The 23,607-nt window shown below is 34.3% G+C and overlaps 1 protein-coding gene across 7 annotated transcripts in view; it reads right to left on the bottom strand.

Moving 5' to 3' along the window:
- Positions 1-23,607, bottom strand: part of LRP1B (LDL receptor related protein 1B) — a 2,140,503-nt gene that overhangs the window by 7,493 nt on the left and 2,109,403 nt on the right. For all 7 annotated transcript variants that reach the window (XM_051849575.2, XM_051849574.2, XM_051849572.2 and 4 more), the window contains 3 exons: positions 10,819-10,895; positions 2,863-2,953; positions 1,481-1,625 (listed from right to left, as the gene is read on the bottom strand). In XM_051849575.2, coding sequence (XP_051705535.2) covers positions 1,481-1,625; positions 2,863-2,953; positions 10,819-10,895 — 313 coding nt within the window. The remainder of the gene's footprint in view (positions 1-1,480; positions 1,626-2,862; positions 2,954-10,818; positions 10,896-23,607) is intronic.

The following is a 23,607-nucleotide window of genomic DNA, read 5'->3' as shown; positions in this document are numbered from 1 at the left end:
ATTAGCTCTATCACTAAAAATAAAAATGATGAGAAAGAAATAAGAACTCACCTTCATATAAAAAGTGCTTAAAATATTTTCTCATTAGTTCATATTATACTTTTGAATATTATATTTTTAGTACAATGAAAAATGCAAATAAATTCAGAAAACTTATTTAAAATGCTTTTCTCTTTCATAGATAAATTGTCAGGTGACTGTGAACAGTATCTATAGTCTTGAATTTCAAGTAGCAAATACTACAACTAAAGACACAATGATTAATTTTTGGAACAATTTCAGATGTAGTAGTTAGTTAATAAATAAAATTATTTCTAATTAGGAGAAAATCACTGAAATATTCTACAATAGTGTAATGTTTATCTAGACAGTAAAGACTGATCCACTTCATAGAAGCAAATACTTGACCATCAGCTCAGAAAATTCAGTCTGGATTCAGAACTAAACTGCATATCTGAGACCCTATCCAGCTTCTTCAGCGACAACTATTGTAATGATTTCAAAATCCTCTGGCTATAGATTGAATAGATTGTTTACAACATGATGATGCACTTTGGACAAAATGTCCCCATTAAATCAGAAAATAAATATTCAATATAGGAATACATAAGATAAGGAAAAATATCCCATTAAATGAAATAGGTATCATTAATTTACAGAAAAATATTCTAAAATTATCACACAAAACAACTCAGTTAAGTGAATCTTCTTTAGAAGTTTAATTTACCTAATTGTATCATTTATCTATTTCTTAAGGTGCCAACTGGAGCAAACAGTAGTAGCCCTTACAGGCTGAATGTATCAATTTGAAATGACACATTTCAAATCAGTAAGGATATTATAGCAAACAGAATAATACTTATCCAAAGTGATTTGGTTGGTTCTTCAATGAAACATTATCAGAAATAAAATACTTAGATTGACAGTAAATCACTATGCTCTTTATGAAAAAAATTATTAGGTGATATTTTTATACCACAATGTGTATTTAGATATGCTAGCATCTCAACATATTTGAATAGGATATTATTTTAAATAAATTATACCTATTCTTAAGTTGCACAAAAAATATAAAGGGGGATGCTTCAAAAACTCATAGAAAAAGAGGTATGAAAAATGAGTTTATTTTGATGCAAAAGATTTTTCTGATAACACATGGAAAATGCGTATTATTAAAAAGTGCATAGATTTCAAAAAAGTTTTTGCACCAAAATACTCAAACTTTTCATTCCATTTTCTAATGAACTTTCTGAGGGACCTTGTGTGTTTTTGAAAACACATTATATTCACTTGTGTGCTGTAGGTGCATACAGTTCATAATCGTATTTGTTCCTTTAGAAGAAGCTGAATCATTAAATGTACCCTAAAATCATTTCCTGTAACTTCAGAGACAAGAAAGGCATGCTGAAGTTCAGAACTGTTGATAGAGATATTTATCAAGAACGTGTTATCTCTCCTCCATAATCTTAAGATTTATTACCTTTGTCGTATCTATCATAAAGCTGGGGTCTAAAAGGCCTCCGTCATTGTGGTCATGATCTACCTCATACATATTATAAGAGGGATTGCCAATTTCTACATTTATTCCTCCGTTGATAATAGGTTGTCTTCTGATCGTTTTTGTCCTAGAATATATGAACAGCAATATGACTTAGTTGTATATATATCACAATCAAGGTATATGAATCAATAAAATTTGTAGATCTTAGTTTGAGTAATGGAAAGCATATAAGTGCATTTGAAATAACCAAAATTTGTTAAGTCACAGAGTAACAAAAACTTATATTTGGTAATTTTCCAATTGTTTTGACTTAATAAAAATACACAGGAAATAAATTCCTCCTAAATGGATGATACTACTTTAGCAGAAATTGAATATTTATCAATTAATTATCTTTTTAAATTTTATTTTTCTACCTTATTTATGAAAAATATCTCTGGTAAAGTGATTAAAATATAAGATAGATGGCTTCCATTTCCAAAAGCTGTAACTAGAATCCTGCCTGAGATAACTCAAAAACTGATCCACAAACTCTCAGTTCCTAGATAATAACCTCAGAGGCTACTCATTCTCTATTACTATTACTGCATTTTCATATACACTGGAAGACTGAATGATATCCAGTGAGATATAAAATAAATTCACCTTGAGTAAAATGCGTAAGTTGTGATATATATATATATATATACACACACACACAGTAACACTATATTGACAATACTAATCATATTAATTATTCATATACTAAGGTACTCTTAGAGATTGTTGCTGTTTCAAGAAATACTACTGAAAAATCAAAAACTCAGCAGAAATTTTAAATAACATGGTCCCCTGATAGTTTTGTTACAATATATAAATGGAGCTATCCTGAGAGCCCAGCATGGGGGAAGGATTGTCTCACTGCAATCCCTTTGTGAGCAGGTGTTTAAGCTACTGGATCAGACACAAGTGTCCCATAATGGCATGCCTGATTTTGATTCCTTTCACTGGCTCCTACTCCAATTTCCTGCTAATTCAGATGCTGGGAGGCAGCAGCGTTGGCTCAAGTGCTGGATTTTAGCACTCACATGGGAGACTTGGAATTCCCTGGGCACCTGGCACTGACCCCAGCCTATCCCCAGCTGACTTAGGCATTTGGGAATTGAACCACTAGTTGGGATTTCATTGTCTCTCTGTCAAATAATAAATAAGTAAATAAGTAATTCATAACTAAATAAAGTTATGATAAATAAAGTTATGATAGAGAGGAATAAAACGGCCTTAAAATTGGCAACATCTTGAAAAAGAAATAGAAAGCATCTCTGTGTTCAGCTACTTGATGTATTCACTAACCAGCAAGCTGGAACTCTGCAGCATCTTACCTTCTTTTCCTTTTACAGAGCACTAAACCAATCACTAATGTGGTTATCAATGTCACCAAGAGGACAAGAGGCACAATGATGGCAATGCTTCCTGGAAAATAGGTAAATGAATAGACGAACAAATAAAATGATGTGATTAATATAACAAGACTTCATTGCATTAAATCATTCGACCATTGATATAAAAAATCTAAGCTGAAATGCTTACATTCCTAATTCCTAACTACATTACTGAAAAATCCACCTCTTAATAAATACTTGATCTGCAGGAACAGTTTCTTTTTGATATCTACTGTTTATATGTTGCATTTGAATGCCTTGAGATCAGAGATACTGACTTTTTGTCAATCTGACTTTATTGGTTCTCACCACACACGTTTCTATAGTACATGCTAACTACATGTAAATCAACCATGTCTGAACACACATGTACACAATTTTACTGGCTACATTTCCACTCTTTATAACTACTTTCCAGCCATGAATAAATGGAGCAACTTAGAATACAGTATGGCAAAACAAAAGACAATTCAGTCTTGTAATTGGATGGACATAGGCCTATATACCTACCGATTTCTCAGCTGACTTGAGGTGAGATCCTGAGTAAAATTATATAAACTCTTTGAGGCTGATTTCTCTTCACCAATTAAACAGAAGAAAACTACCACACAGGGCAGATAGTTTGATTTAACAAAATAATAGAGAAGAGGGTATCTTCTCTCAAGTTTCAACTCCAGAATATTTGGGAAAACCATATTTTAGGAAATTGGTTTACATGGCAAATGCCCATCTCCCCCTTCTTTCAAGTATATGAGAATCATGTTAGGGTGCATGGCTAATGGAACAGATCTTCAAAAGTGGCATGAAAAAGTTGTTCTTAGTTTTTTTAAGCATCTGAGTGTAAGAGAAAAGCATTTCCAATTTTTAAATAAAGGTGATCATTTTTTGTTTTCAGCCAGTGAAGTAAGAAGACAATACTCCTTTGCCAATCATGTAACCCACAAGAGGATACACTTAGGGTTATATCATTTTGTTTCAGGAAGAAAACTGAGTGCAAGAGTTGCTTGATAACAGGAGACCATTAATTGGCTCTATCAAGTAGCCAATGCTAACTTTCCTAACAAAGTACTGCTGAAACAAAGGCTCTTGTCTACTTGGAATAAACATCTGGTTTATTCAGTCAATTCACCTAATCACTGCCTAACCTTAGAAACAAAGCAATCCAGGAACTAATTAAAATTTAATGTGGGGATCTTACATGGCTTAGGAATGGAGCAATAAGAATTATTGAAATGCGTGGATTTTTCTCTGCATATACACATGTATATAAAATCACTGGGTTAGGAATTAATGCTAGCAATGTGTACAATAAGCAGCCATTTAGGTACTTTATTTTTTAAAACTATAGATTTGTTTTAAGCGCTCTAGCCAGAACCTATCTAGGAGAGATGATCTGTACTGGACATCATTTTGCCAAAATACCGAAGAGCCCTAATTAATAAGTTTCATGTATAAGATAATATTCTACTTTGGAACTTAAAAAAATAACTAGTCTAACATAACCAAGTGACTTCTTTTTCAATTCAGAAAAAATATGGTTTACCTACTATAGCTACTTACTAAATGTAAAAGTTTATTTTTTTTCAGGTTTTGAGCAGAAGAATATAATTCAATGAGTTTTAGATTATATTACCTCCTTGTTTGGGAAAGTGAGCTTTATATGAATGTGTAATTTATTAGTAATTAATGAAAGTGGAAAATCTGGCACCTTAGATGGTAATTAACATTTGTTCACAAATTTTTAAATATCAAGGAACAGCTTGGTTTCTTCATAAACTATTACTTCAACTGATTGATCATGACTTTATAAATATCCTTACTTTTAATTTTTCCTGCTAAAGTTTGTGTAAAATCAGTGGGAGTAAAATATATACCAATGTAAGTTTTAAAGTATGTAATACTTTTTTACACTTGATGTAATTATAAATTATTTAGAAAATTAGACTTCATTTTTTTTCTTACATAGTTTCTAACATTCTTGTAGGAAAGAAAGTCTTTAGTTATGCATGATAGAAAACAAATTATTTCTTTTTCCTATTTTTCCCCCTTCACAGATGGCAGTTGCAATCCCATATATTATAGCTCTCTGATTAAGAGTCTATACTACTGAAATGTTTATGTAACCAATCAAGGTAACAGCATTAATGTTCAGTGTGGCCAATAAATAATTCACAGTAGCAGTTTTGCAAACAGTGTTTTTTTTTTCTTTTTTGTGTAATGGTTTATATTGATGGAAACAACTGGCAGACATTTTAAAATTTATAAAATAGGTATTTTTCAAAATAATTATTTTTTCCAAGTAGAATATAAAGCAGTAAATATTACAGCATAACATATTACAACCAAAGCCTATTGCTGGTGATTTTTAGCAGTAGACTAGTAATGGATTATTACAAACATTTTTTTTAAAAGTACATCCTTTACTTAGCTGGTAGGGACACTACAGCAACTTGCTCCCATAAAATAGAACAAGCCGTTTAGTACAGCATGGTTCTGAAGCCTCACTGTGGAACACTTTTTCCACTACAAGCAACAACTGTAGTACCAAATGGTGCTGCAGGACTCCTCCCACGACAGCTAACTCAGCCTAGCAGTGGAGGTGACGGACTCCAGATTCAGGATAAGTCTGTTCCCATCCCAGTTCTATTTACCAGCACCATTTCTTTGAGTAAATTACCAGGGTTTGTCTCAGTTTATTCAACAATAAAACAGCTTTCATTGTTAATAGCTACCCCACAGTATTGAAAATAGCATTATGCCAATCTAATTGAGGGTGTTACACATATTCTTAATAATTATAAATTGAAGTTCTCACAACATCCTGTATAGGCCTCTATTGTACACTATTCACAATTACTCTTAAGCTCTCGGAGGAGGCAAACTGTTTACTTCTCTTTATTATACAGATAGTGCAGTTCTTGTGATATCAAAGGGAGTAATCATTTAATTCTCATTCAGTTAGAAACTCATGAGTTCTTGCTGTATCCCAGACACTAGACATGGAGGATATAAATAAACTTCTTTTTCTATATTGCTTGATGGATATCAGATGGTGACAAATAAACAAGTCTATTTGACATGCTATCTCAGAGAAAGGAGACACACAAAGGCTGTGCACTGAACCAGATCTGGAGTGGAGGAGGACTAGTGAGTCTCTGGGATTTGAGGGATGAGTATTTTTCAGTGTTGTGAAGAGAGTGAGTAGGCCTGGAAGATTGTGATTAAGGAACAACAAACAATCATGCTGGAGTGCAGGATGATAGTGATTGATGGAGGGGTGGCCGTAGAGGAAACAGCAGAGGTGAGGTCATTCAGGCCTGGGTGAGCCATTTAAATGGGCTAGGTATGGGTACTACAGTATTTGAAATACAATGATATTGAAAGAAATTCGGGCAGTAGCAGCTATTGGCTTTATTTTTAGAGAAGGAAGGTTAAGAACTGCTCTTAAGTGTGGTTTGGACAACCATTTGGATTTTGTTGCCAAAGACAGGAAAGCAAAACTGGTGTATAAAAATGGCTGTTTAGGAGAGGTAGCTGATGAAATAATTTTGGGGATGTGAGATCTCTGTAGCATATCAATTGGACAGGTACAGCTATATCAGGTGAGCAGAGGATGTGTGTCTCAAACTCAGGAGAGAAAACCAATTGAGGATAGGAATTTGGGGTAATGGGCGCAATGTTGATAACTGTGGAATTTGGGCTTACCTGGAAGGACTTATATAATGATGAGGAGAATGTACGCATTAATAAGCAAAGTGAGTTAACCCGAAGGATGAGAAAGAAAAGTCTCCCACAAGAAGGCAGGGTTGTGTCGAGAGGAGCGGGGAGAAAAAGAAGGTCTTGTATATCCTGGAGGCCAAAGGAAGTGAGCATTTTGTGTATTGATCAAGTTTATAGTAGAAAAGTGTATGAATTAATACTACCATTGCAACTGAGCTCTTTTGACATGCTGCTATATATTCTACTCCTAAGTTCATGTTTATAGATATGTATAAATGTAGTATTTTGGGATTTCTGTGAGGAAAATTAGAATGCTTTTTCGAGGCACTTAGTTAAATTGTAATCGTACAGGAAATGTTGTGTCCCCAACATAGTAAAGCTAATCCAGTGATCTGCACGGGCTGCCGTTCATCCTGGCCCTGTATCTATGTCTCCAGCCTCACTTGGCGTCACTCCCTCCTACCCCCTCCACACCTCCTCCCTCCACTCCCCCACCTCCAGGCCTGCTCCTGTCCCTCAAGGCCAGCATCTGATCTTCAGCCCCTTGACATGCCTGCTCTCCCTTCTTCTGTTTCATGAGCCTCTCCTCCCCCTTTTTATCTTTAAGTCTCAGCTTAAATATCACCATTTCATAGAAAACATTCAACCTCCCTTTTCCCCTGACAGTCCCATCTCTGCCCCCTTTTATTCTTTCTTCAAAGGACAATCAAAACTCACAGTCCCATGATACATTTATATGTTTACTGTTTTGTTTGCTTCCTTGTTTTATTCTACCAGAATCTTGAAAAGAGGCACCATCTGTCTTATTCTCAGACCTATCTCTGGGATACTTGACATTCCACAAAGAATGATAAACTTCCCCTTTGTGAAATTAGGATAACAGCATTTCTTTGTGTATTTTCAGTTATATCTCTCTATATCTGTATATTTCATATATATGTGTGTATGTATATATAGTGATAATTGCAGGTATCAGACAATGAAGCATTTTCTTTGTGTTAAAATATTATGATTCTAACACTAGTTTTTAGATGCCTTAAAAATCAAAGCCCAGTGGCTGCTGTTGAAGCACAGTGGGTTAAACTGCCACCTACAATGCCAGCATCCCATGTAAGCACTGGTTCGTGTCCCAGCTGCTCCACGTCCATTCCAATTTCCTGCTAATGTGCTTGGGAAAGCAGTGAAAGATGCCCCAAGTACTTGGGCACCTGCCACTCTCATGGGAAATCTGAATGAAACTCCTGGCTCCTGGCTCCAGCCTGGCCATTGCAGCATTTGGGGACTGAACCAGAGAATGGAAGATCTTTCTCTCTCCCTTTCTGATGCTTTCTCTCTGTAATTCTGCCTTTCAAATTATTAAGTAAATCTTAAAAAAAATCAAATCCCAGAGAACATCCTTATCACTTCTTAGAAATGATTAATAAAGCTGTATGTGAATTAGAAAGGTGAATCTCACTGCAAGTTAGGAATAACTGAATAGATAGAGAAGCTTGGTTTTCTTGACCATGTCAGGGCCCAGTGGCAATGGAATATTTCACTAGATGTGGAATCAAAGATTTGAGAACATTCTTGATGATTGCATCTTTATTGGGGCAGAGGATGTCACATTTTGGGGACACTTGACAACCATTCATAAACCACTAGATTTTATCCGAAAGAATTAAAGTAACCCTCTTATATTAGGATAAAACATTTTATCTACCTTTTTACTCCTTTTAGGGTTATAGGACAAGTTTTTCTAAGCAGAAATGGCCAATGATAAACACCTTTTAACAGAATCATTACCTGGCCAACTTTGTTCAAGTCTGTGATAATTTGACATTTTCGTAGCTAATAGCCCCTTCACTGTGTATTGATACTTCCATTAAATTTAATGGCTTTCAATCATTGATGGAAGGAAGAGCCTCAGAATCTTTTAAGAAAAGGTTGTAACTATTTGTAACTCCTCCTATTTCCCATTCTCTCTTTCAGTTCTGTTTTGGTTAGTTGAGGCGTTTTCTTATAAGGGAAACTGTTCATTTTCAAAATGGTCAGAGGCCCCTTCTCCAAAAAGACATCGGGAGCATCCTTCTATTAACCATTTTCGAAACACCACATTTTGTTGTATGGACAGTATATAAAATTTGAAAATCCAATAGATACTCTACTCTTTTGTCTTTTCTTTCAGAGATTTTAATCAACATTTAAAATTATTTTTAACTATCTAAAAGGATACATATCCTACATGTATTATACATAATTTAAAAATTGTCAAAATGTAAACATTAAAGTAACTTGAGTTTGAAATCCTCATTCACAAATTCAGTGCACTCTACAGATTGGTAACTTGAAGTATATTTTTCACTTGAAAATGCTCTTAACAATTGTTAAATTTTATAACTAGTTCAGAAAAGCTCATTTAAATTAACATGTCTCCAGGATTATTGCTTGAAAGATTAGTTTGTGTCCTAGATCCTGGGAAGAGAGGCAAGGAAGTACATGTCTTTTTCTTTTCCTTATCTTTTGCATAGCACATTAGGCACAGCATATTTTTGCCATCTCTAGTTTTTTGGCCCATTACTTCCCTAAAGCCCTCTATCTTTCCTGACATAAAGAAAACACACTAATTCTGTGGCAAAACCAAAGTGCTATGTAACAAACTATTGCTTACCTCACTTTCACAAATTCAGATATTCATGTCTGGATTATTTTTCCTAGACTTATAAGGGAACCTCAGAAATGTGGAAAAAGTGAAATTTAAATATAATTGTATTTTGGAGTGAAAAAATCTTGTCCATGTATAGATTTTTTTCCCATTACCTACAAACTTTTTGGAGACCGCACATGTTTTGTTTTTCAAAGAGGCTCATGCTTATTTACCTAAACTAATCTCCAAATGACAGAAGTTTCCACAGTGTTGCCTGCAGTTTTTAAGCAATAATGTAGACACTATTTGGGGGGAAAGAAAGAAAACAGGTAGACAAGCAAACACTGAGAATCTGACTGTAGGATGTAAAGAACATCCACTTTTGACTTTGATAATGTCTTTCTTTGTTTACCAATTCTGAAACGTATTTTCTCATTTGTTTTTATGAAATCTTTCTTACCCACCAGTGAAGGGCTAGCAAAAAGTGCTACTGTAAATGTTTGGAAATGCAGTTTTCCTCTTCAAGAAATGTATTTACCAGTAGACATTAGATATACCAATTGACATAATGTTAATAGATATTACAAAACTTTCAAACTTTTTCCATCCATTGTCAAGTTAATAACACTAATGTGAATTGGGAGAATTTATTTCATCGTCCTATTTTGAAAATCTTTGTGACATCCTTTAGATTGGTCACTCAAGATGCACATAGGAACAATATACAGGTAGACCTATGATTATAGTTGCACAAAAAAGACTTGGAGAAATACTGAACTGTAGTTTAAAAGAATTTAAAGCCAGTCCATTTAAAACAGAGAAGCAATAAGTCAATTTTGATCCTTATTAAGAATTAAATGTTAAGTTACTTAGCTTCAAAACAAACTGATCTATTACAGATTTTTTTTTTTCTACAACACACAGACATGCTTTACAAGACGGTACACTGAGCTCTAATTAAAAGGATGGATTATTTCTCTTCCTGGATCATTTGCACTTCAGTTCTGTTGTCTGCAGGCTTCATAATTGATGGGCACTTCTATAAAAAGCTTATGATAGGTTGGTGGATAAGTCTTCTTTCTTTTTAAACATTTTATTTCTGAATAGCATATATTTCCCTAAAAAATCTTGAGATAATGATACAAAGGGTTCCTATATACCCTCTCATTCCATTTCTCCTATTAACATCTCATATTTGTATATTCGTCACAATTAATAAACCATACCCAGCTTCCACTATTTTTGTTTATCAAAGCTCTTTTTATTCTACCCACAGATGTATGTTCTGGTAAATTTCCTGGCTTGAGATTTACTCTCACTGCCTAAAACAGCATGTAAATACTAGATTTTGCCACCAGATTAGAGTGCAAGATATCATTTTTCAAAAGCGCCTAACCTACAGCAGATCTCTCATGAAATTCCATGTAGAAAACTTTCCAAAACTCATTTTCCTCACTAATGGCAAAAATAAAAAGACAAAAATATTTCTATACTTAGTAGACTACCCATATGTAGTAAACCACCCCAAGATAGTCATCTCAGCAACTTACTTGTACTGATATGGTCAGACTTGCTGCTCTTTGGGGCTGGCCTCTCACACTGGGTGCCTGACCAATTGGTGGAGCATCTAGAATGAGCAACAACAGAAAATATCAGTGAATCACAACACCCAGAAGTCTGCTAATGCAATACTGTCAACCAAATGAAATGATAAGGGAACCAACATTACAAATTCACAAATATTAGGTAGAGATTTCTGCTAATGTCTTGCATGTTGTCAGTATGCTGAGGGTAACTTAAATTGGACAGCATTTTTAAAATACTTTTTAAATCATAGGTTTATAAACATTTTTCCTTATTCTATTTCAAATTAAAATTGGTACATTGAATCCCTAACTAAGAACTTAACTAAGAATTAAAAATTAAGTTGAGAATTACTAAAAATTATAGATAGCCACATATAAAACTGAATTTCCATATCAAGCAAATGCCTTTGTATTAAGTTTCTGTGATTTGTTTTTCTGGTTGTTCTATATCCAAAGTGGAACTAGCTCCCAAATGGCAAAGGTATTTATCTATCTCATAGCTCAAGCTGCAGAATTTTTACTTTCCTAATCAGATAAAGGGAAGCACAGTGCTTTCCAACATAAAAACATATTTCTGTAAGCCTAAAGTCAAAAGCCCATGCCATGTTTGACATGAGAGTTGCTTTCCACACATAGGTACCATGACATTATGATGAGAAATCTATAGAAGATAAAGATAATAGATTTGAATAAAAGGCATTCTTTAAACACAGATCACAAATATATAATTAGCTGGTTGCAACAAAATAAATGGTGAGTCTGTTATAGTTTTGTTTGAACAATGTCTACTGGCTAACACTGGATGCCTGTATGCATCTGTCAGAGGAAATCCATAGAGAAACAATTTAGTTGGCTTCTGTTGTTACTTAAAATGGCTGTCAAATAGCAGCATATTAAGAATAGTTGTGCACAATAAAAGAACAGCTTCCAAAACCATTCCAAGTGGATCTCTCTGGTCATGGTAGGCCAAACTAAATAACTGCAATTTCAAGGTCTCTGCCAATTCTGTCACAGCCAATTCAGATAGCAGAAGCCGTTTTCTGAACTAGGTCTGTGATGCCATGAAATTTATTTGTGATATTCGTAAATCCAGTATTGACTGTCCTAAAACACAAGTTCTCATAAAATCATCATTACTGAACACAAAAATTCATTTTGGAAAGCATATATTAACTTCAGCATAATTGACAATCATGTTACTATTAATAATGATAAATTGTAAAACTATGACTATGATACATGATTTAGATGAAAATTAATATTATTTATACTATGACTCAGATCACTCATGCATTAATCCAGATTTTTGTTGTTACCACATAAAAGCTTATATATGATTTTCTATCAATCATATCTATTGTAAACTCTACAAGTAAATCACTTATAAATAAATAAATTTCTAAGGCAATGTCTATAACTGTTACTCAAGTGAGGTTGTAGAATGAGCACATTTCAATATAATTAGAATAAAGTGAACAATGAATAATATAATTGACTTTTAAATAATTCTTGTCTTCCTAAACTGTTTTGTAAATGAATGATTTGATGTTTCTAAATGTTCCAAGTTCTCACAGTCCACCAACAATCAAAAATAAGATGTTGAGGAACACTTTGCCAACATATTCTTGGAATGAATTTTGATGACTGCAAAATTATTTTTGTTTTTGCTGTACTGAAAAGTCACATCTGCCAAGTCTTACTAATTGACCACTGAGAATGTTATACATGGTCCAATGAAAAAATAATAGTTATACAGCTGATGTGTATAAGGTGAAACACGTGCAGTTATATTGAATTATTGATAAAATATCAAAAATTGACTCTTTATGTTACCTTGTTAAAAAAGAAAACAACTAAATCAAGGTTCATCTTAAATCAGAAGAATGACCAGAGACACATTTTTAGTATCATAGTAAAGAAAAGAAGCCTTAGGGCTTATTGTTACACAGAATTGCTTTGAAGGCTGAACGTAGAAGTGCTCGTGAATTGGAAACATATTCTAATTTTCAGATCATGTTTTGATGTGAATATCATATATTTTATGTACTTTAAGAAGTTATGTAAAAGTTGCTTTTGGGGCTCCAGATGAGAAAAATGACATTTTTAAACAAAGAGGATAGGGGTCGTATGATTTTTATTCCAAACTCGAATTACTTAAGTAGGACAAGTGGTATTTGTCAATTGTGTGGTATAATTTTTTAATTTATCCATAGTTTGGAACCTAGTATTTATGAAACACACTGAAGTCACTTCCTACTAGTTATAATCCTCTTTACTCTTAAAATTTGGAAATAAATTTAAGTGCTAATATTCAGGGACTATTTTACTTATTGTATATAAGAAATAACTCTGGAATAAAACTGGAAAGAAGAAATAATTAGTTTTATCAGTTATTCATCTTAATCAGATAATGATCACTTTGCAATTCTCCCTCTACTGCTTATAAAATAATGTTTTATAGCCAAAGATAAAATATGTTCTGTGTTCTGCATTTGTTCCAGTCTTAAAAATAATCTCTTCTGAGATATTAAATCAAATAGAAATCATTCTTGTTGCCTACCTTACAAAATTACAACTTAAGGCACTTGCTTCTCCATAAGTTCTTCTTTCAGTAGTTGATTTAAGACCAGGTATTTTTACCATCTTTATAGAAATTCATAAATCTTCATACTCTAAGTAGACTACAATGATCAAAGTCATTAATGGCCTAGCATTTAAGAACTGGAATGTGTGCAGATCATCAAAATCTCCCGTCCAATTCCTCACTGCATTTTTTGCATAACCATGTTGACTATAATTTCTCTGGCATCTGTCTCATTTTCATTATTTCTCAAGCAAAATCCATACTCCATGCTCGGATCATCTATAATCTGCACTATTGCAATCCACTGTTCTCTGCTACTAATCCAGGAACAATTATCTTCAAGTTAGTCCTGCATATAACTTTTCCCCTCTTACAAACAACTGCATATCATTCATTTAAAAAATCAATGAATAGTTGCTTCCCAATGCCCTTAAGCTTAAGATAATGAAAATAAGTTTTATCTTATGTGATTACTATTCCATTGTAAAATATTTAATTCTTTAAACAGTTTAATGAATTATAAGTAAATATTGTTGGTAGAGGAATAGGCAATTTTTATTATGTTTTAAATTTTATGAAAAGCAGGATGAAAGAGGCAAAAAGAGAGACAGAGTGCACTTCCTTCTGTCGGTTCACTTCCCAAATACCAGCAGCAACCAGGGATGGTCAAGCTCAAGCTGAGAGTCCAGAATTCCATCCAGATCTATAACATGTGTTGCAGGGACTCAATTACATGGGCCATCATCTGCTGCTTTAAGGGTGCATTAGTAGGAAGCTGAATAGGATGCAGAGGTGGCACTTGATCCCATGGGATATGAGCATCCCAAGCAGCAACTTAACCCACTGAGCCACAATGCTCACCCCTATCCTTTTAAAATGTTTATCTCTTATATCATCATCTAGATATACCGCTTTTAGCAGCTTCGTGGAGAAAATAGCTACCCTGTAAAGGCTTATCGCTCTAACATTCTTTGACTTCTTCCGTTATGTTGGGAGGAAAATTATTTATTGTTACATTGTTTCTTAATTTTATTCTTCCATTTTCATACTTGCCATTTATATAAAATTCTCTTAATTATAACATATTTTACAACATTTCCTTCATATTCTGGGATAGGATAATTATCAAGCTGAAAAATTTATGAAAATTCAAATTCTGGGGTCCCATATACTAGAGAATTCATTAAGCAGAATGGTGTTGTGGCCAGAAGTCTACATTTTAACAAAGTGCATCAGATTCAAGCAACTCACAAATCACACTTAAAGAAATAATTATGATGAATTATGATTATATACCCCCACAGACTTTCTTCTAATACCAAATATTGTTCATTACTTTTTATCATAAGATGAGAATAACAACATACATGCCTAGCATGATCACTGAAAATATTAAATAAATTTGGTATGTGTCCTTTAGAGAGTTCTGATGAACTGAGTGGGTAAATTTATTTATTTCTTATAATTAATTCTCATCTGAAACACATGATTACTTAATTCTTTGTAAAGTCTCTACAATTATTATGTAGCTACAATATTTTTGTGTAAACTATAATTTTTCACAGTGTAGGGGAAATCCTGTATAAAAGCAACAATAGATTATTATTATAAAATATATTATAATTGATATTATTGAGGAAGCACAATAAAAATTTTATGATATCAAAATAAGTTTGGCATAGACACTGGGACAAAAATCTTTAATAGAAGTTATTAGAGTTAATAGCACAATGATGATACATAATTAAACTGTCCAAAGTAATGATAGTTCTGCAGAAGTAAACTACTTACTACAAAGAGGATTAAAATCAGATATAAAATATTGAACATGTATTAAAATCTTTAGTTACTGTCTTTCAAAATAATCAGGATCAATTTCCAAGAACTTGTCTCATTTCACATAAATGTGGTCTTGCACTGCTCAATTTGGGAGGACTTTAAAATAAAATAACGAGATTAATATCTGCTCCCTTTTTTCATAAAAGTTAGAGGTCATAGGATTCTTCTGATCATAGTGAAATTCAAAGGTGAACTTTAAAGCAATTTGAAATTAAATGTCTTCTCTTATATTTATGTGTGAGGTCGCCCTTATTAACCATGATGATAGAGACATTAAGAAAGAAAAACCTTTTAATATTCCATTTTCTTTCTCCACACAGGAAAAAAAAAATGAGACAAAGAGATTCGAGAAACTTTGTAAATATTGTACATACTCCTGTACATGTCTCAGTGCTCCCAAATTCTCATTTAATAAAAATGGAAAATATGATTACAACTTGTGCACCAAATTTAGCAAATATAGTTTCATATATTGAAAAAAATTTAAAAGCTATGTCAATTACAACACCTTTTACATAAACTCTACAACTTTCACTTTTCAGGTGTTCAGAACAGAGTGTATTTACCTGATACTCCCAACTTTGAATCTCAGCACTCTCTGCTGGCGCCTTTAAAACCCTTTCCCACACAGTTAGCAGCATTACAAACTGCAAAGATTTTCACTGTGCTTTTGAAATGTATATGTGTATTCATTTATCTACTTAATTTTACTTTAAAACTATTCCCCATCTGCTACAATTTCATAACATTCTAAGATAAAATCATTTCATTTTATGTAGCAAAATTGTAAGAATCATCACATTCCTTCAGACCTGCGGTCAGTAATACCCAGTCTCTGGCAGAGACAGCGAGGGACATATTGAAGGATAATAATATCTTTTTTGATATCAGTTTCACATTTTCTGATGATTCCAAAGTACTGCAGCTTTATCTCACAGATTTTAAAGATCCATCACTTATAAATTCATGTAAAAACAGTACATACGATCTTATTTTGAATCTTACTTTGATCCAATTAATACAATTTTGAACTTCTACAATTTGCTCTGTATTTTTTTCCACTAGATATTTTCAAAAATTAGTTGCTTGAGACTATGATTTCCCCATATTCAGCACAGTTCTTTGGCCAAATTACATGGCAATAGTCAAATGTTATTGTGCATTGCTTTCTTCTAAGAGCTTAAGGGAATATCTTAAATTTTATTTGTTGTAATGGCCAGACTTGATCCAACTCTATAACACTGTAATGCCAAGTTATAAAATATTAAACTATATTTTAAGTGTTAACTAACCACTGCTTAAGATTATTAAGACAAAACTAATCTTACCTTAATGTTAAGAATAAATGATCAGAAATAGTTCTTGATTTCTGAGAAGTGTTAATGTGGTAAACTAAAGGAAAATAATGCTATGTTCAATAAACTTTGATCAAAAATATTACATAAAATGTACAGGCTAATAAGAATTTTCATTTGAATAGGTGATCATGGCAAAAATAAAATTAATAAAATGAATTGGCTAACATTATTTATCTTAATAAATAGAACAAATGCAAAAGATAAAGTGAAATGGTTTTCCAAGAAATTATCCATAAAAAGGGGCTTATCAAGTTCAAGTCATTTAAAATAGAAATGCTTAAACATCAAGTTCTACACAGTTCACTTATGCAGAAATAACTAATGAAATATAAAATAACTGAAAAATATTAAAAGAATGGGATCTTCAGTGATGGGAAACTTTTACCATCTAGACATTCTCCAGGAAATTTTGTTGAAGGCAGATCAGAAATGCATAAGGTATTTTTTAAAGTGACTAGATGAATTCTGTTTAACTGAATACATTACATGCATCAACTGAAAAGAAAAAGGAACAATCATAAAATTAGTATTAAGTAATATGGTAAAAGTAATTGAAGACATAAAGTAGGGTATTATGTTAGAAACTGTGGTTAATATTCTATAGCTAAAGCTGAGAAGCAAGACTGAATGTACGTTGCAATACTAGTGAGAAAATCCTAAGATAAATGGCCAAATCCAAAAGTGGTTTAAAAACACAATGTGGTGGAAGAAAGCTCAATGCTCAGTGCCAATCAGACAAACTAGCTCATTATCTGATTGTTTTATGATTTACCACAAACTAAACCATAAAACAATTTTCAATGAAAACTGAACAAAGATCCTTCCTACTCTTCAAGACTTCTGAAATGCAACATCACAAGACTGGAGGTATCATTGGAATGTGTTGTATATCCTACAGCAGTTCTTAAGTGTTGTGTAAGGTAAGGCTGTGTAGATTTGGGGTAATGGTAGGATATCAAGAGGTGTTCGAGTAAGGTTATGAGAATGTACAACATATGACTCTGCTTTTCTAAAATACTCAATTCATTTTCAATTGAGGCACTCATCAGCTGAGATACTGATGCTTATGTTAGCCACTTGTTTAATGATCAGCCAGAAACACTGACTTACTGAAGTCCATCTCCTTTCTGGGACATCATCATAACCTTTCTTCTAGTTACAAGCTTTTTTGTTGATTCCTATATATTCATAAAAAAGGTAACATGAAGTTTTGGGAAGCAAAACAGTTACAATGGATAGAGGGATTTCAAATTAGTGTGTTTTTTTTATATTCCAATTACCACTATTGGACCTTCATCAAAATCTAGGGCTAGTATTTTCAAGATTTTTTAAAAAAATTTTCATTACTTAAAAGCAGAAGGGGCCGGAGCTGTAATGTGGCAGGTAAAGCTGCCGCCTGCAGTGCTGGCATCCCATATGGGCGTCAGTTCCAGTCCCAGCTTCTCCACTTCCGATCCAGCTCTCTGCTGTGGCCGGGAAAGCAGTAGAAGATAGGCCAAATCCCTGGGCCCCTGCACCTGCGTGGGAGACCTGGAAGAAGCTCCTGGCTCCTGGCTTCAGATCGGCGCAGCTCCGGCCTTTGAGGCCAACTGGGGAGTGAACCAGTGGATGGAAGACCTATCTCTCTACCTCTCCTTCTCTCTCTGTATAACTCTGACTTTCAAATAAACAAATAAATATTTAAAAAATAAAGAAAAAGCAATAAAAATAAATAAGATAGACTGTGATGAAATAAGAAAGACTTGATGAACTCCAGTTTCAGCATTAATTAACAATTTTGTCTATCCTGTATAGATGTTAATTAGTCACAAAACACTCACCAAATTTGTGGGACATAAGAATATGTTGCAGACAGAAACATCTTGAAGTTTATGACAGAAGATGCTCACTAACATATATTTCTTCCCTAAATCTAGTGTTAGGTGACTTTTCCTTGACTCAGGATGAAGAGAATCATGCAGGCAATGATATAAAAACTGAATCCAGAATTAGAAACAAATGGTACCAATAAATCAAAAATGGTGTAAAAGATTAGAGTGGCATTTTACATTATAGAGAAAATTGATATTTTGGATCAGTTATAAATACCTTTACATATTTGATCAAAATACAATCACAAATATGCAAAAATACATTTTGTATCTCTGTACATATGTATTGTATATATATGTGTGTATATATACATATGTATACCTATACAACTAAATATGTATTTGTTTTTTTAAAGATTTATTTATTTATTTGGAAGTCAGAATTACACAGAGAGAGGAGAGGGAGAGAGGGAGAGAGAGAGAGAGGTCTTCCATCTGCTGGTTCACTCCCCAGATGGCTGCAATGGCTGGAGCTGCACCCATCTGAAGCCAGGAGCCAGGAGCTTCTTCTGGGTCTCCCACGTAGGTGCAGGTGCCCAAGGACTTGTGCCATCTTCTACTACTTTCCCAGGCCACAGCAGAGAGCTGGATCAAAAGTGGAACAGCCGGGACTTGAACTGGCATCCATATGGGATGCTGGCATTTCAGGCCAGGGTGTTAACCCACTGCACCACAGCACCAGCCCCTAAATATGTATTTGTGTATGAATATGCTGGACTATGATTTAAAGGTACAGTTTAGTATTCATGTTTTCATTTGCTCCTGAACAATGCCCAGTACATAGTGTGTGTGTGTATATATATATATATATACACATATTTGTATATATATATACAAATATATATATATATATATTTGGTCAATCAACATGTTTGCTGTTTGACAAAAATGAATGCATGAATATATGAAGGCATGGAAAGGGCATCGCAGAGCACTTGTGAATACACATTTAATATACATATCATGTACCATGCCATTTTCTCTGAAAAATACATAGCATAATTTAGAAAAAAGAACTTTCAACTGGTTACTAATCAGTAAAGTTCTCACTGAAAGGATGGTTAATTATCTATGAAAATATTTTACATACTAGAATTAGAGTAAATATTTTCTTATTCCTTCCTTCTTCTTTCGTTCATTTATAAATTAATTTCTCTCTTTAAAATTAAAATTAAATTTATAATTAAATTTAAAATTGCAATGCAGACACCTTAGCAACTTGGGCAAATGCAGATTTATAAAGCTAGCGATGTGAATTGTATGCCATTCAGTTCTTGTCTTGGGATGCAGCAAACTGAGAAATTGTTATTTTTCTTTCCATGACAAAAATTCTGTTCTATGAATGTCTGCCTGATAGATGTTTTCATGTGAAAATCAGTTTTATATTAAAAAATAAACATGAAATTAAATGTAAATGTAATTTAATTCTGTCAATAAATTTTGAAATGACTGAAATTGAAGTGCTGGAGTAGATGGCAAAAATGGCATGTATGTTTTGATATCATATAGACAAGAGTTGGAATTCAGGTTTCCCTCTTGACAATGTGTGTGTCTTAAAGCATTTCACCCACTGCAGGTTTCTCATGTCAAATAACAGCAGGATCCATACTACCTGATTTTGTCACTTGCTGCGCTCTTAGATAGCCTCTTAAATTTTAAACTTTTTTCTCCCTTAAACTCATTTCCTTTCCATTTTATATTTTTCACATTTCAATCAATTTTGTATGGTTTCATTTCACTATCTCAGTTTTTTCCTTCCTTTCTTTCACTTTTTTTTTTTTTTTTGCAAGCATGTTGAACATTATAGGAGCAACAAAACAAAATTTATTCAGGTCTCTGGTGATATTAAGTGAGATAATATATAGAAAATGTGCATAAGGGGCCAGTGATATGCACAGAGGGTTAAGCTGACATCTGTGATGATCCAGTTTGCATGCGGTTTCTCCACTTCCAATCCAACGTCCTGCTAATACCCCTGGAAAGGCCATGAAAGGTCTAAATACTTGGGTCCTAGCCCCCATGTGGGAGATCCTGATGGAGTTCCTGGCTCCTGGTTTCAACTTGGCCCAGACCTGGCTGTTGCAGGCATCTGGGGAAAACTCTCTCTCTCTCTCCATTTTTTTTTTCCTATCTGTCTAATGCTTTTTCAAATAAATAAATAAAACTTTAAAACTATGCATGCCATCTGTGTTTGCTGAGATGACACAATGTTATGAATATGAAATTTGATGATTTCTGTATGGCATACTAGGTTCAGTATCATTGTAATTTCTGATTTGTATTCCTAAGGGAATAAGTGTTAGACTTCAGTTTCTATCGTCCTTTAACATGATGGTGTCTTCTGCTACTATGATAAGGTGAAAAAGAAGAAATAAAATATTTCCCTAATTCTGAGTTTATACAATATTATTTTTTTCATACTCTTTTGTGACTGGTTAAACATGAGTCTAACCTTCCTTCAGGAATTGCACAGAGCTAGATTGAAGATTGACTCATTTAATTTTAATTTGTTCAAGTGTGGAACTTGAGGAAGAGATACACCTTTGTTTTTATAAATTTGTGAAATTGGGGATTGTTATAGCAGTGAAGTCTAGGGAAGTAATCTGATAGAAAATAATTTAAATGGTTGAAGAGGGAACAGTTATTACACAATGAAAGTAATATGTAGTTGTATTGTGTTTGGTTTCTTTGGATATTCTGATCTACTGATTATATCGAAGGCCAAGAATATGTCCCCAAGACAATGGAAAATAACATGACTAAATCAAAGCTATGTAACAATAGCTGCCCATTATGTAAATATGTAATAATTGTTCTTATTAAGCAATGCCACTTCCTCTCTCTAAGCACAAACTGGACTTTAAGCTTGTACAGAAAAACAATATATCTATGTTTCACTTTTTTTCCTGTCGCATGACAAGGGCGATGAAAGGTACAATAACCTCCAATCTGTTACCTGGATCATGAAGAATAGATATTGACATGACAGGTTTTCTGATTCTTTCCTCCTCCAAAACTCATGCACATTTCAGATTCTGTGCTTTGAAAATATGCCAAGGGGTAGAAAGAAATCAGGGACATGCAATGACATGACTCTGGAAATGTGGACAACACAGGCTGCTAGAGCGGAATGGCTCGGTACCCCTGCTGAAACGTGTGATCTGTCTGAAATCACTCATGACAACTTCCTTGGGTTCCTCTCAAGTATTCGGTGTGGGGCCACAAGGTCGCTGGTCCGCATGGAGGAGTGCTGCTCAGCCTGACAGCAGGACCAGTGAAGAACAAATTGTGTGGTCTCCTCTCGGTGAGGTCAGTATTTTGAGAAACCAAGACCTTAATTAACCGTCACGATGTGGAAGATTAATTTCTACCTTTTATAAATTTGTGACAGAAACAGAACTTATTATCTTCCTCCTAAAAGCCTCAACAAAGGTTTCTGTAATACCTGTGCATTTCCTTGCGTATTTCTCAGCCTAAGGACTTAAAAACTAATTCTGAATTTATAATAAAATAATTAGACTGGAACAATCACAAAACCAAAGGAAATGACCAGCTGCCTAATTCAGATCACTCGCTAATCAATGTTCCTTTGGTCCTTACAGCATTATCTTTCTGCATTTTGGAGGTCTAGTTTGAACATGTCTAAAAAACCGGTTTCTGTGACTGATTTTCAGCATAATTGATGGTGGACACCTTTTTTTCCTTTGTTGTCACTCAATAGAATTTGAGTTGGGCTTTACTTTGTTACAGTTCCCTGTTGCTGTTACTGTCATTGCCATTGCACTATTAACATTTTGTTTATGCCAATTTTTTTCTTATTTTGGATAACAAGCACTTTTTTTTTTTTTTTTTACAGGCAGAGTTAGACAGTGAGAGAGAGAGACAGAGAGAAAGGTCTTCCTTTTGCATTGGTTCGCACCCCCAAGTGGCCGCTACAGCCAGCGCATTGCAGAAGGCGCGCTGCACCAGGCGCCTGCACCAGGAGCCAGGTGCTTCTTCCTGGTCTCCCATGAAGGTGCAGGGCCCAAGCAATTGGGCCATCCTTCACTGCCTTCCCGGGCTACAGCAGAGAGCTGGACTGGAAGAGGAGCAACCAGGACAGAATCCAGCGCCCCGACCGGGACTAGAACCCAGAGTACCAGCGCCGCAGGCAGAGGACTAGCCTAGTGAGCCGTGGTGCCAGCCAAAAACGAGCACTTTTTAAAAATCCTTTTTGTTTTTCCTCTGCTGACTCCCGGACTCTCAAATTTTAACAGGTTCTGACTTTTTTTTCCTGGTCTCCTAAAATGGCTTTCAAAAGTGTTTATTACTTTTGGTTGAATACTATAATCAATACACAATTCTTCTTAAGTGCTGAAACTTAACTGAAAAGTGATCGATGTTAAATATAAGAGTGGGAATAAGAGAGGGAAGAGATGTGCAATTCGGGACATGCTCAAGCTGACTTACCTCAAATGGTAGAGTTAAAAACATACCAGGGGATTCCAATTCAATCCCATCAAGGTGGCATGTACCAATGCCATCTCACTAGTCCCAGTGATCAATTTCTGTTCACAATTGATCATAATGATAGGACTAAGAACCAAAGGGATCACATAAACAAGAATAGTGTCTGCAAATACTAGGTAATAGAATAAAAAAGGGAGAGAATGATCCAACATGGGAAGTGAGATACACAGCAGACCCATAGAATGGCAGATGTCCTAAATAGCACTCTGGCCTCATAATCAGCCCTTAAGGCATGCGGATCTGGCTGAAAAGCCCATGAGAGTATTTCAGGCATGGAAAGACAAGACACTCTGGGGAAAAAAAAAAAAAAACCTAAATGAAAGATCTCCGTGAGTGAGATCCCAGTGGAAAGAACGGGTCATCAAAGAAGGAGGTACCTTTCTCTGAAGGGAGGAAAGAACTTCCACTTTGACCATGGCCTTGTCTAAAAATTATCAGAGTCAGTGAACTCATAGGGCTTCCATAGCCTTGGCAGCTCATGACAAGAGCCTAGGGTGATTACTGATGCCATAAACAAGAGTGTTAATTTGTTAAGTCAACAACAGGAGTCACTGTGCACTTACTCCTCATGTAGGATCTCTGTCCTTAGTGT

Source organism: Oryctolagus cuniculus, chromosome 3 (assembly GCF_964237555.1).
Source record: "Oryctolagus cuniculus chromosome 3, mOryCun1.1, whole genome shotgun sequence".
In the NCBI taxonomy this organism is placed as follows: domain Eukaryota; kingdom Metazoa; phylum Chordata; class Mammalia; order Lagomorpha; family Leporidae; genus Oryctolagus; species Oryctolagus cuniculus.
Note: the sequence above shows the minus strand (reverse complement) of the source record. Positions and strands in the feature narration are given on the sequence as shown.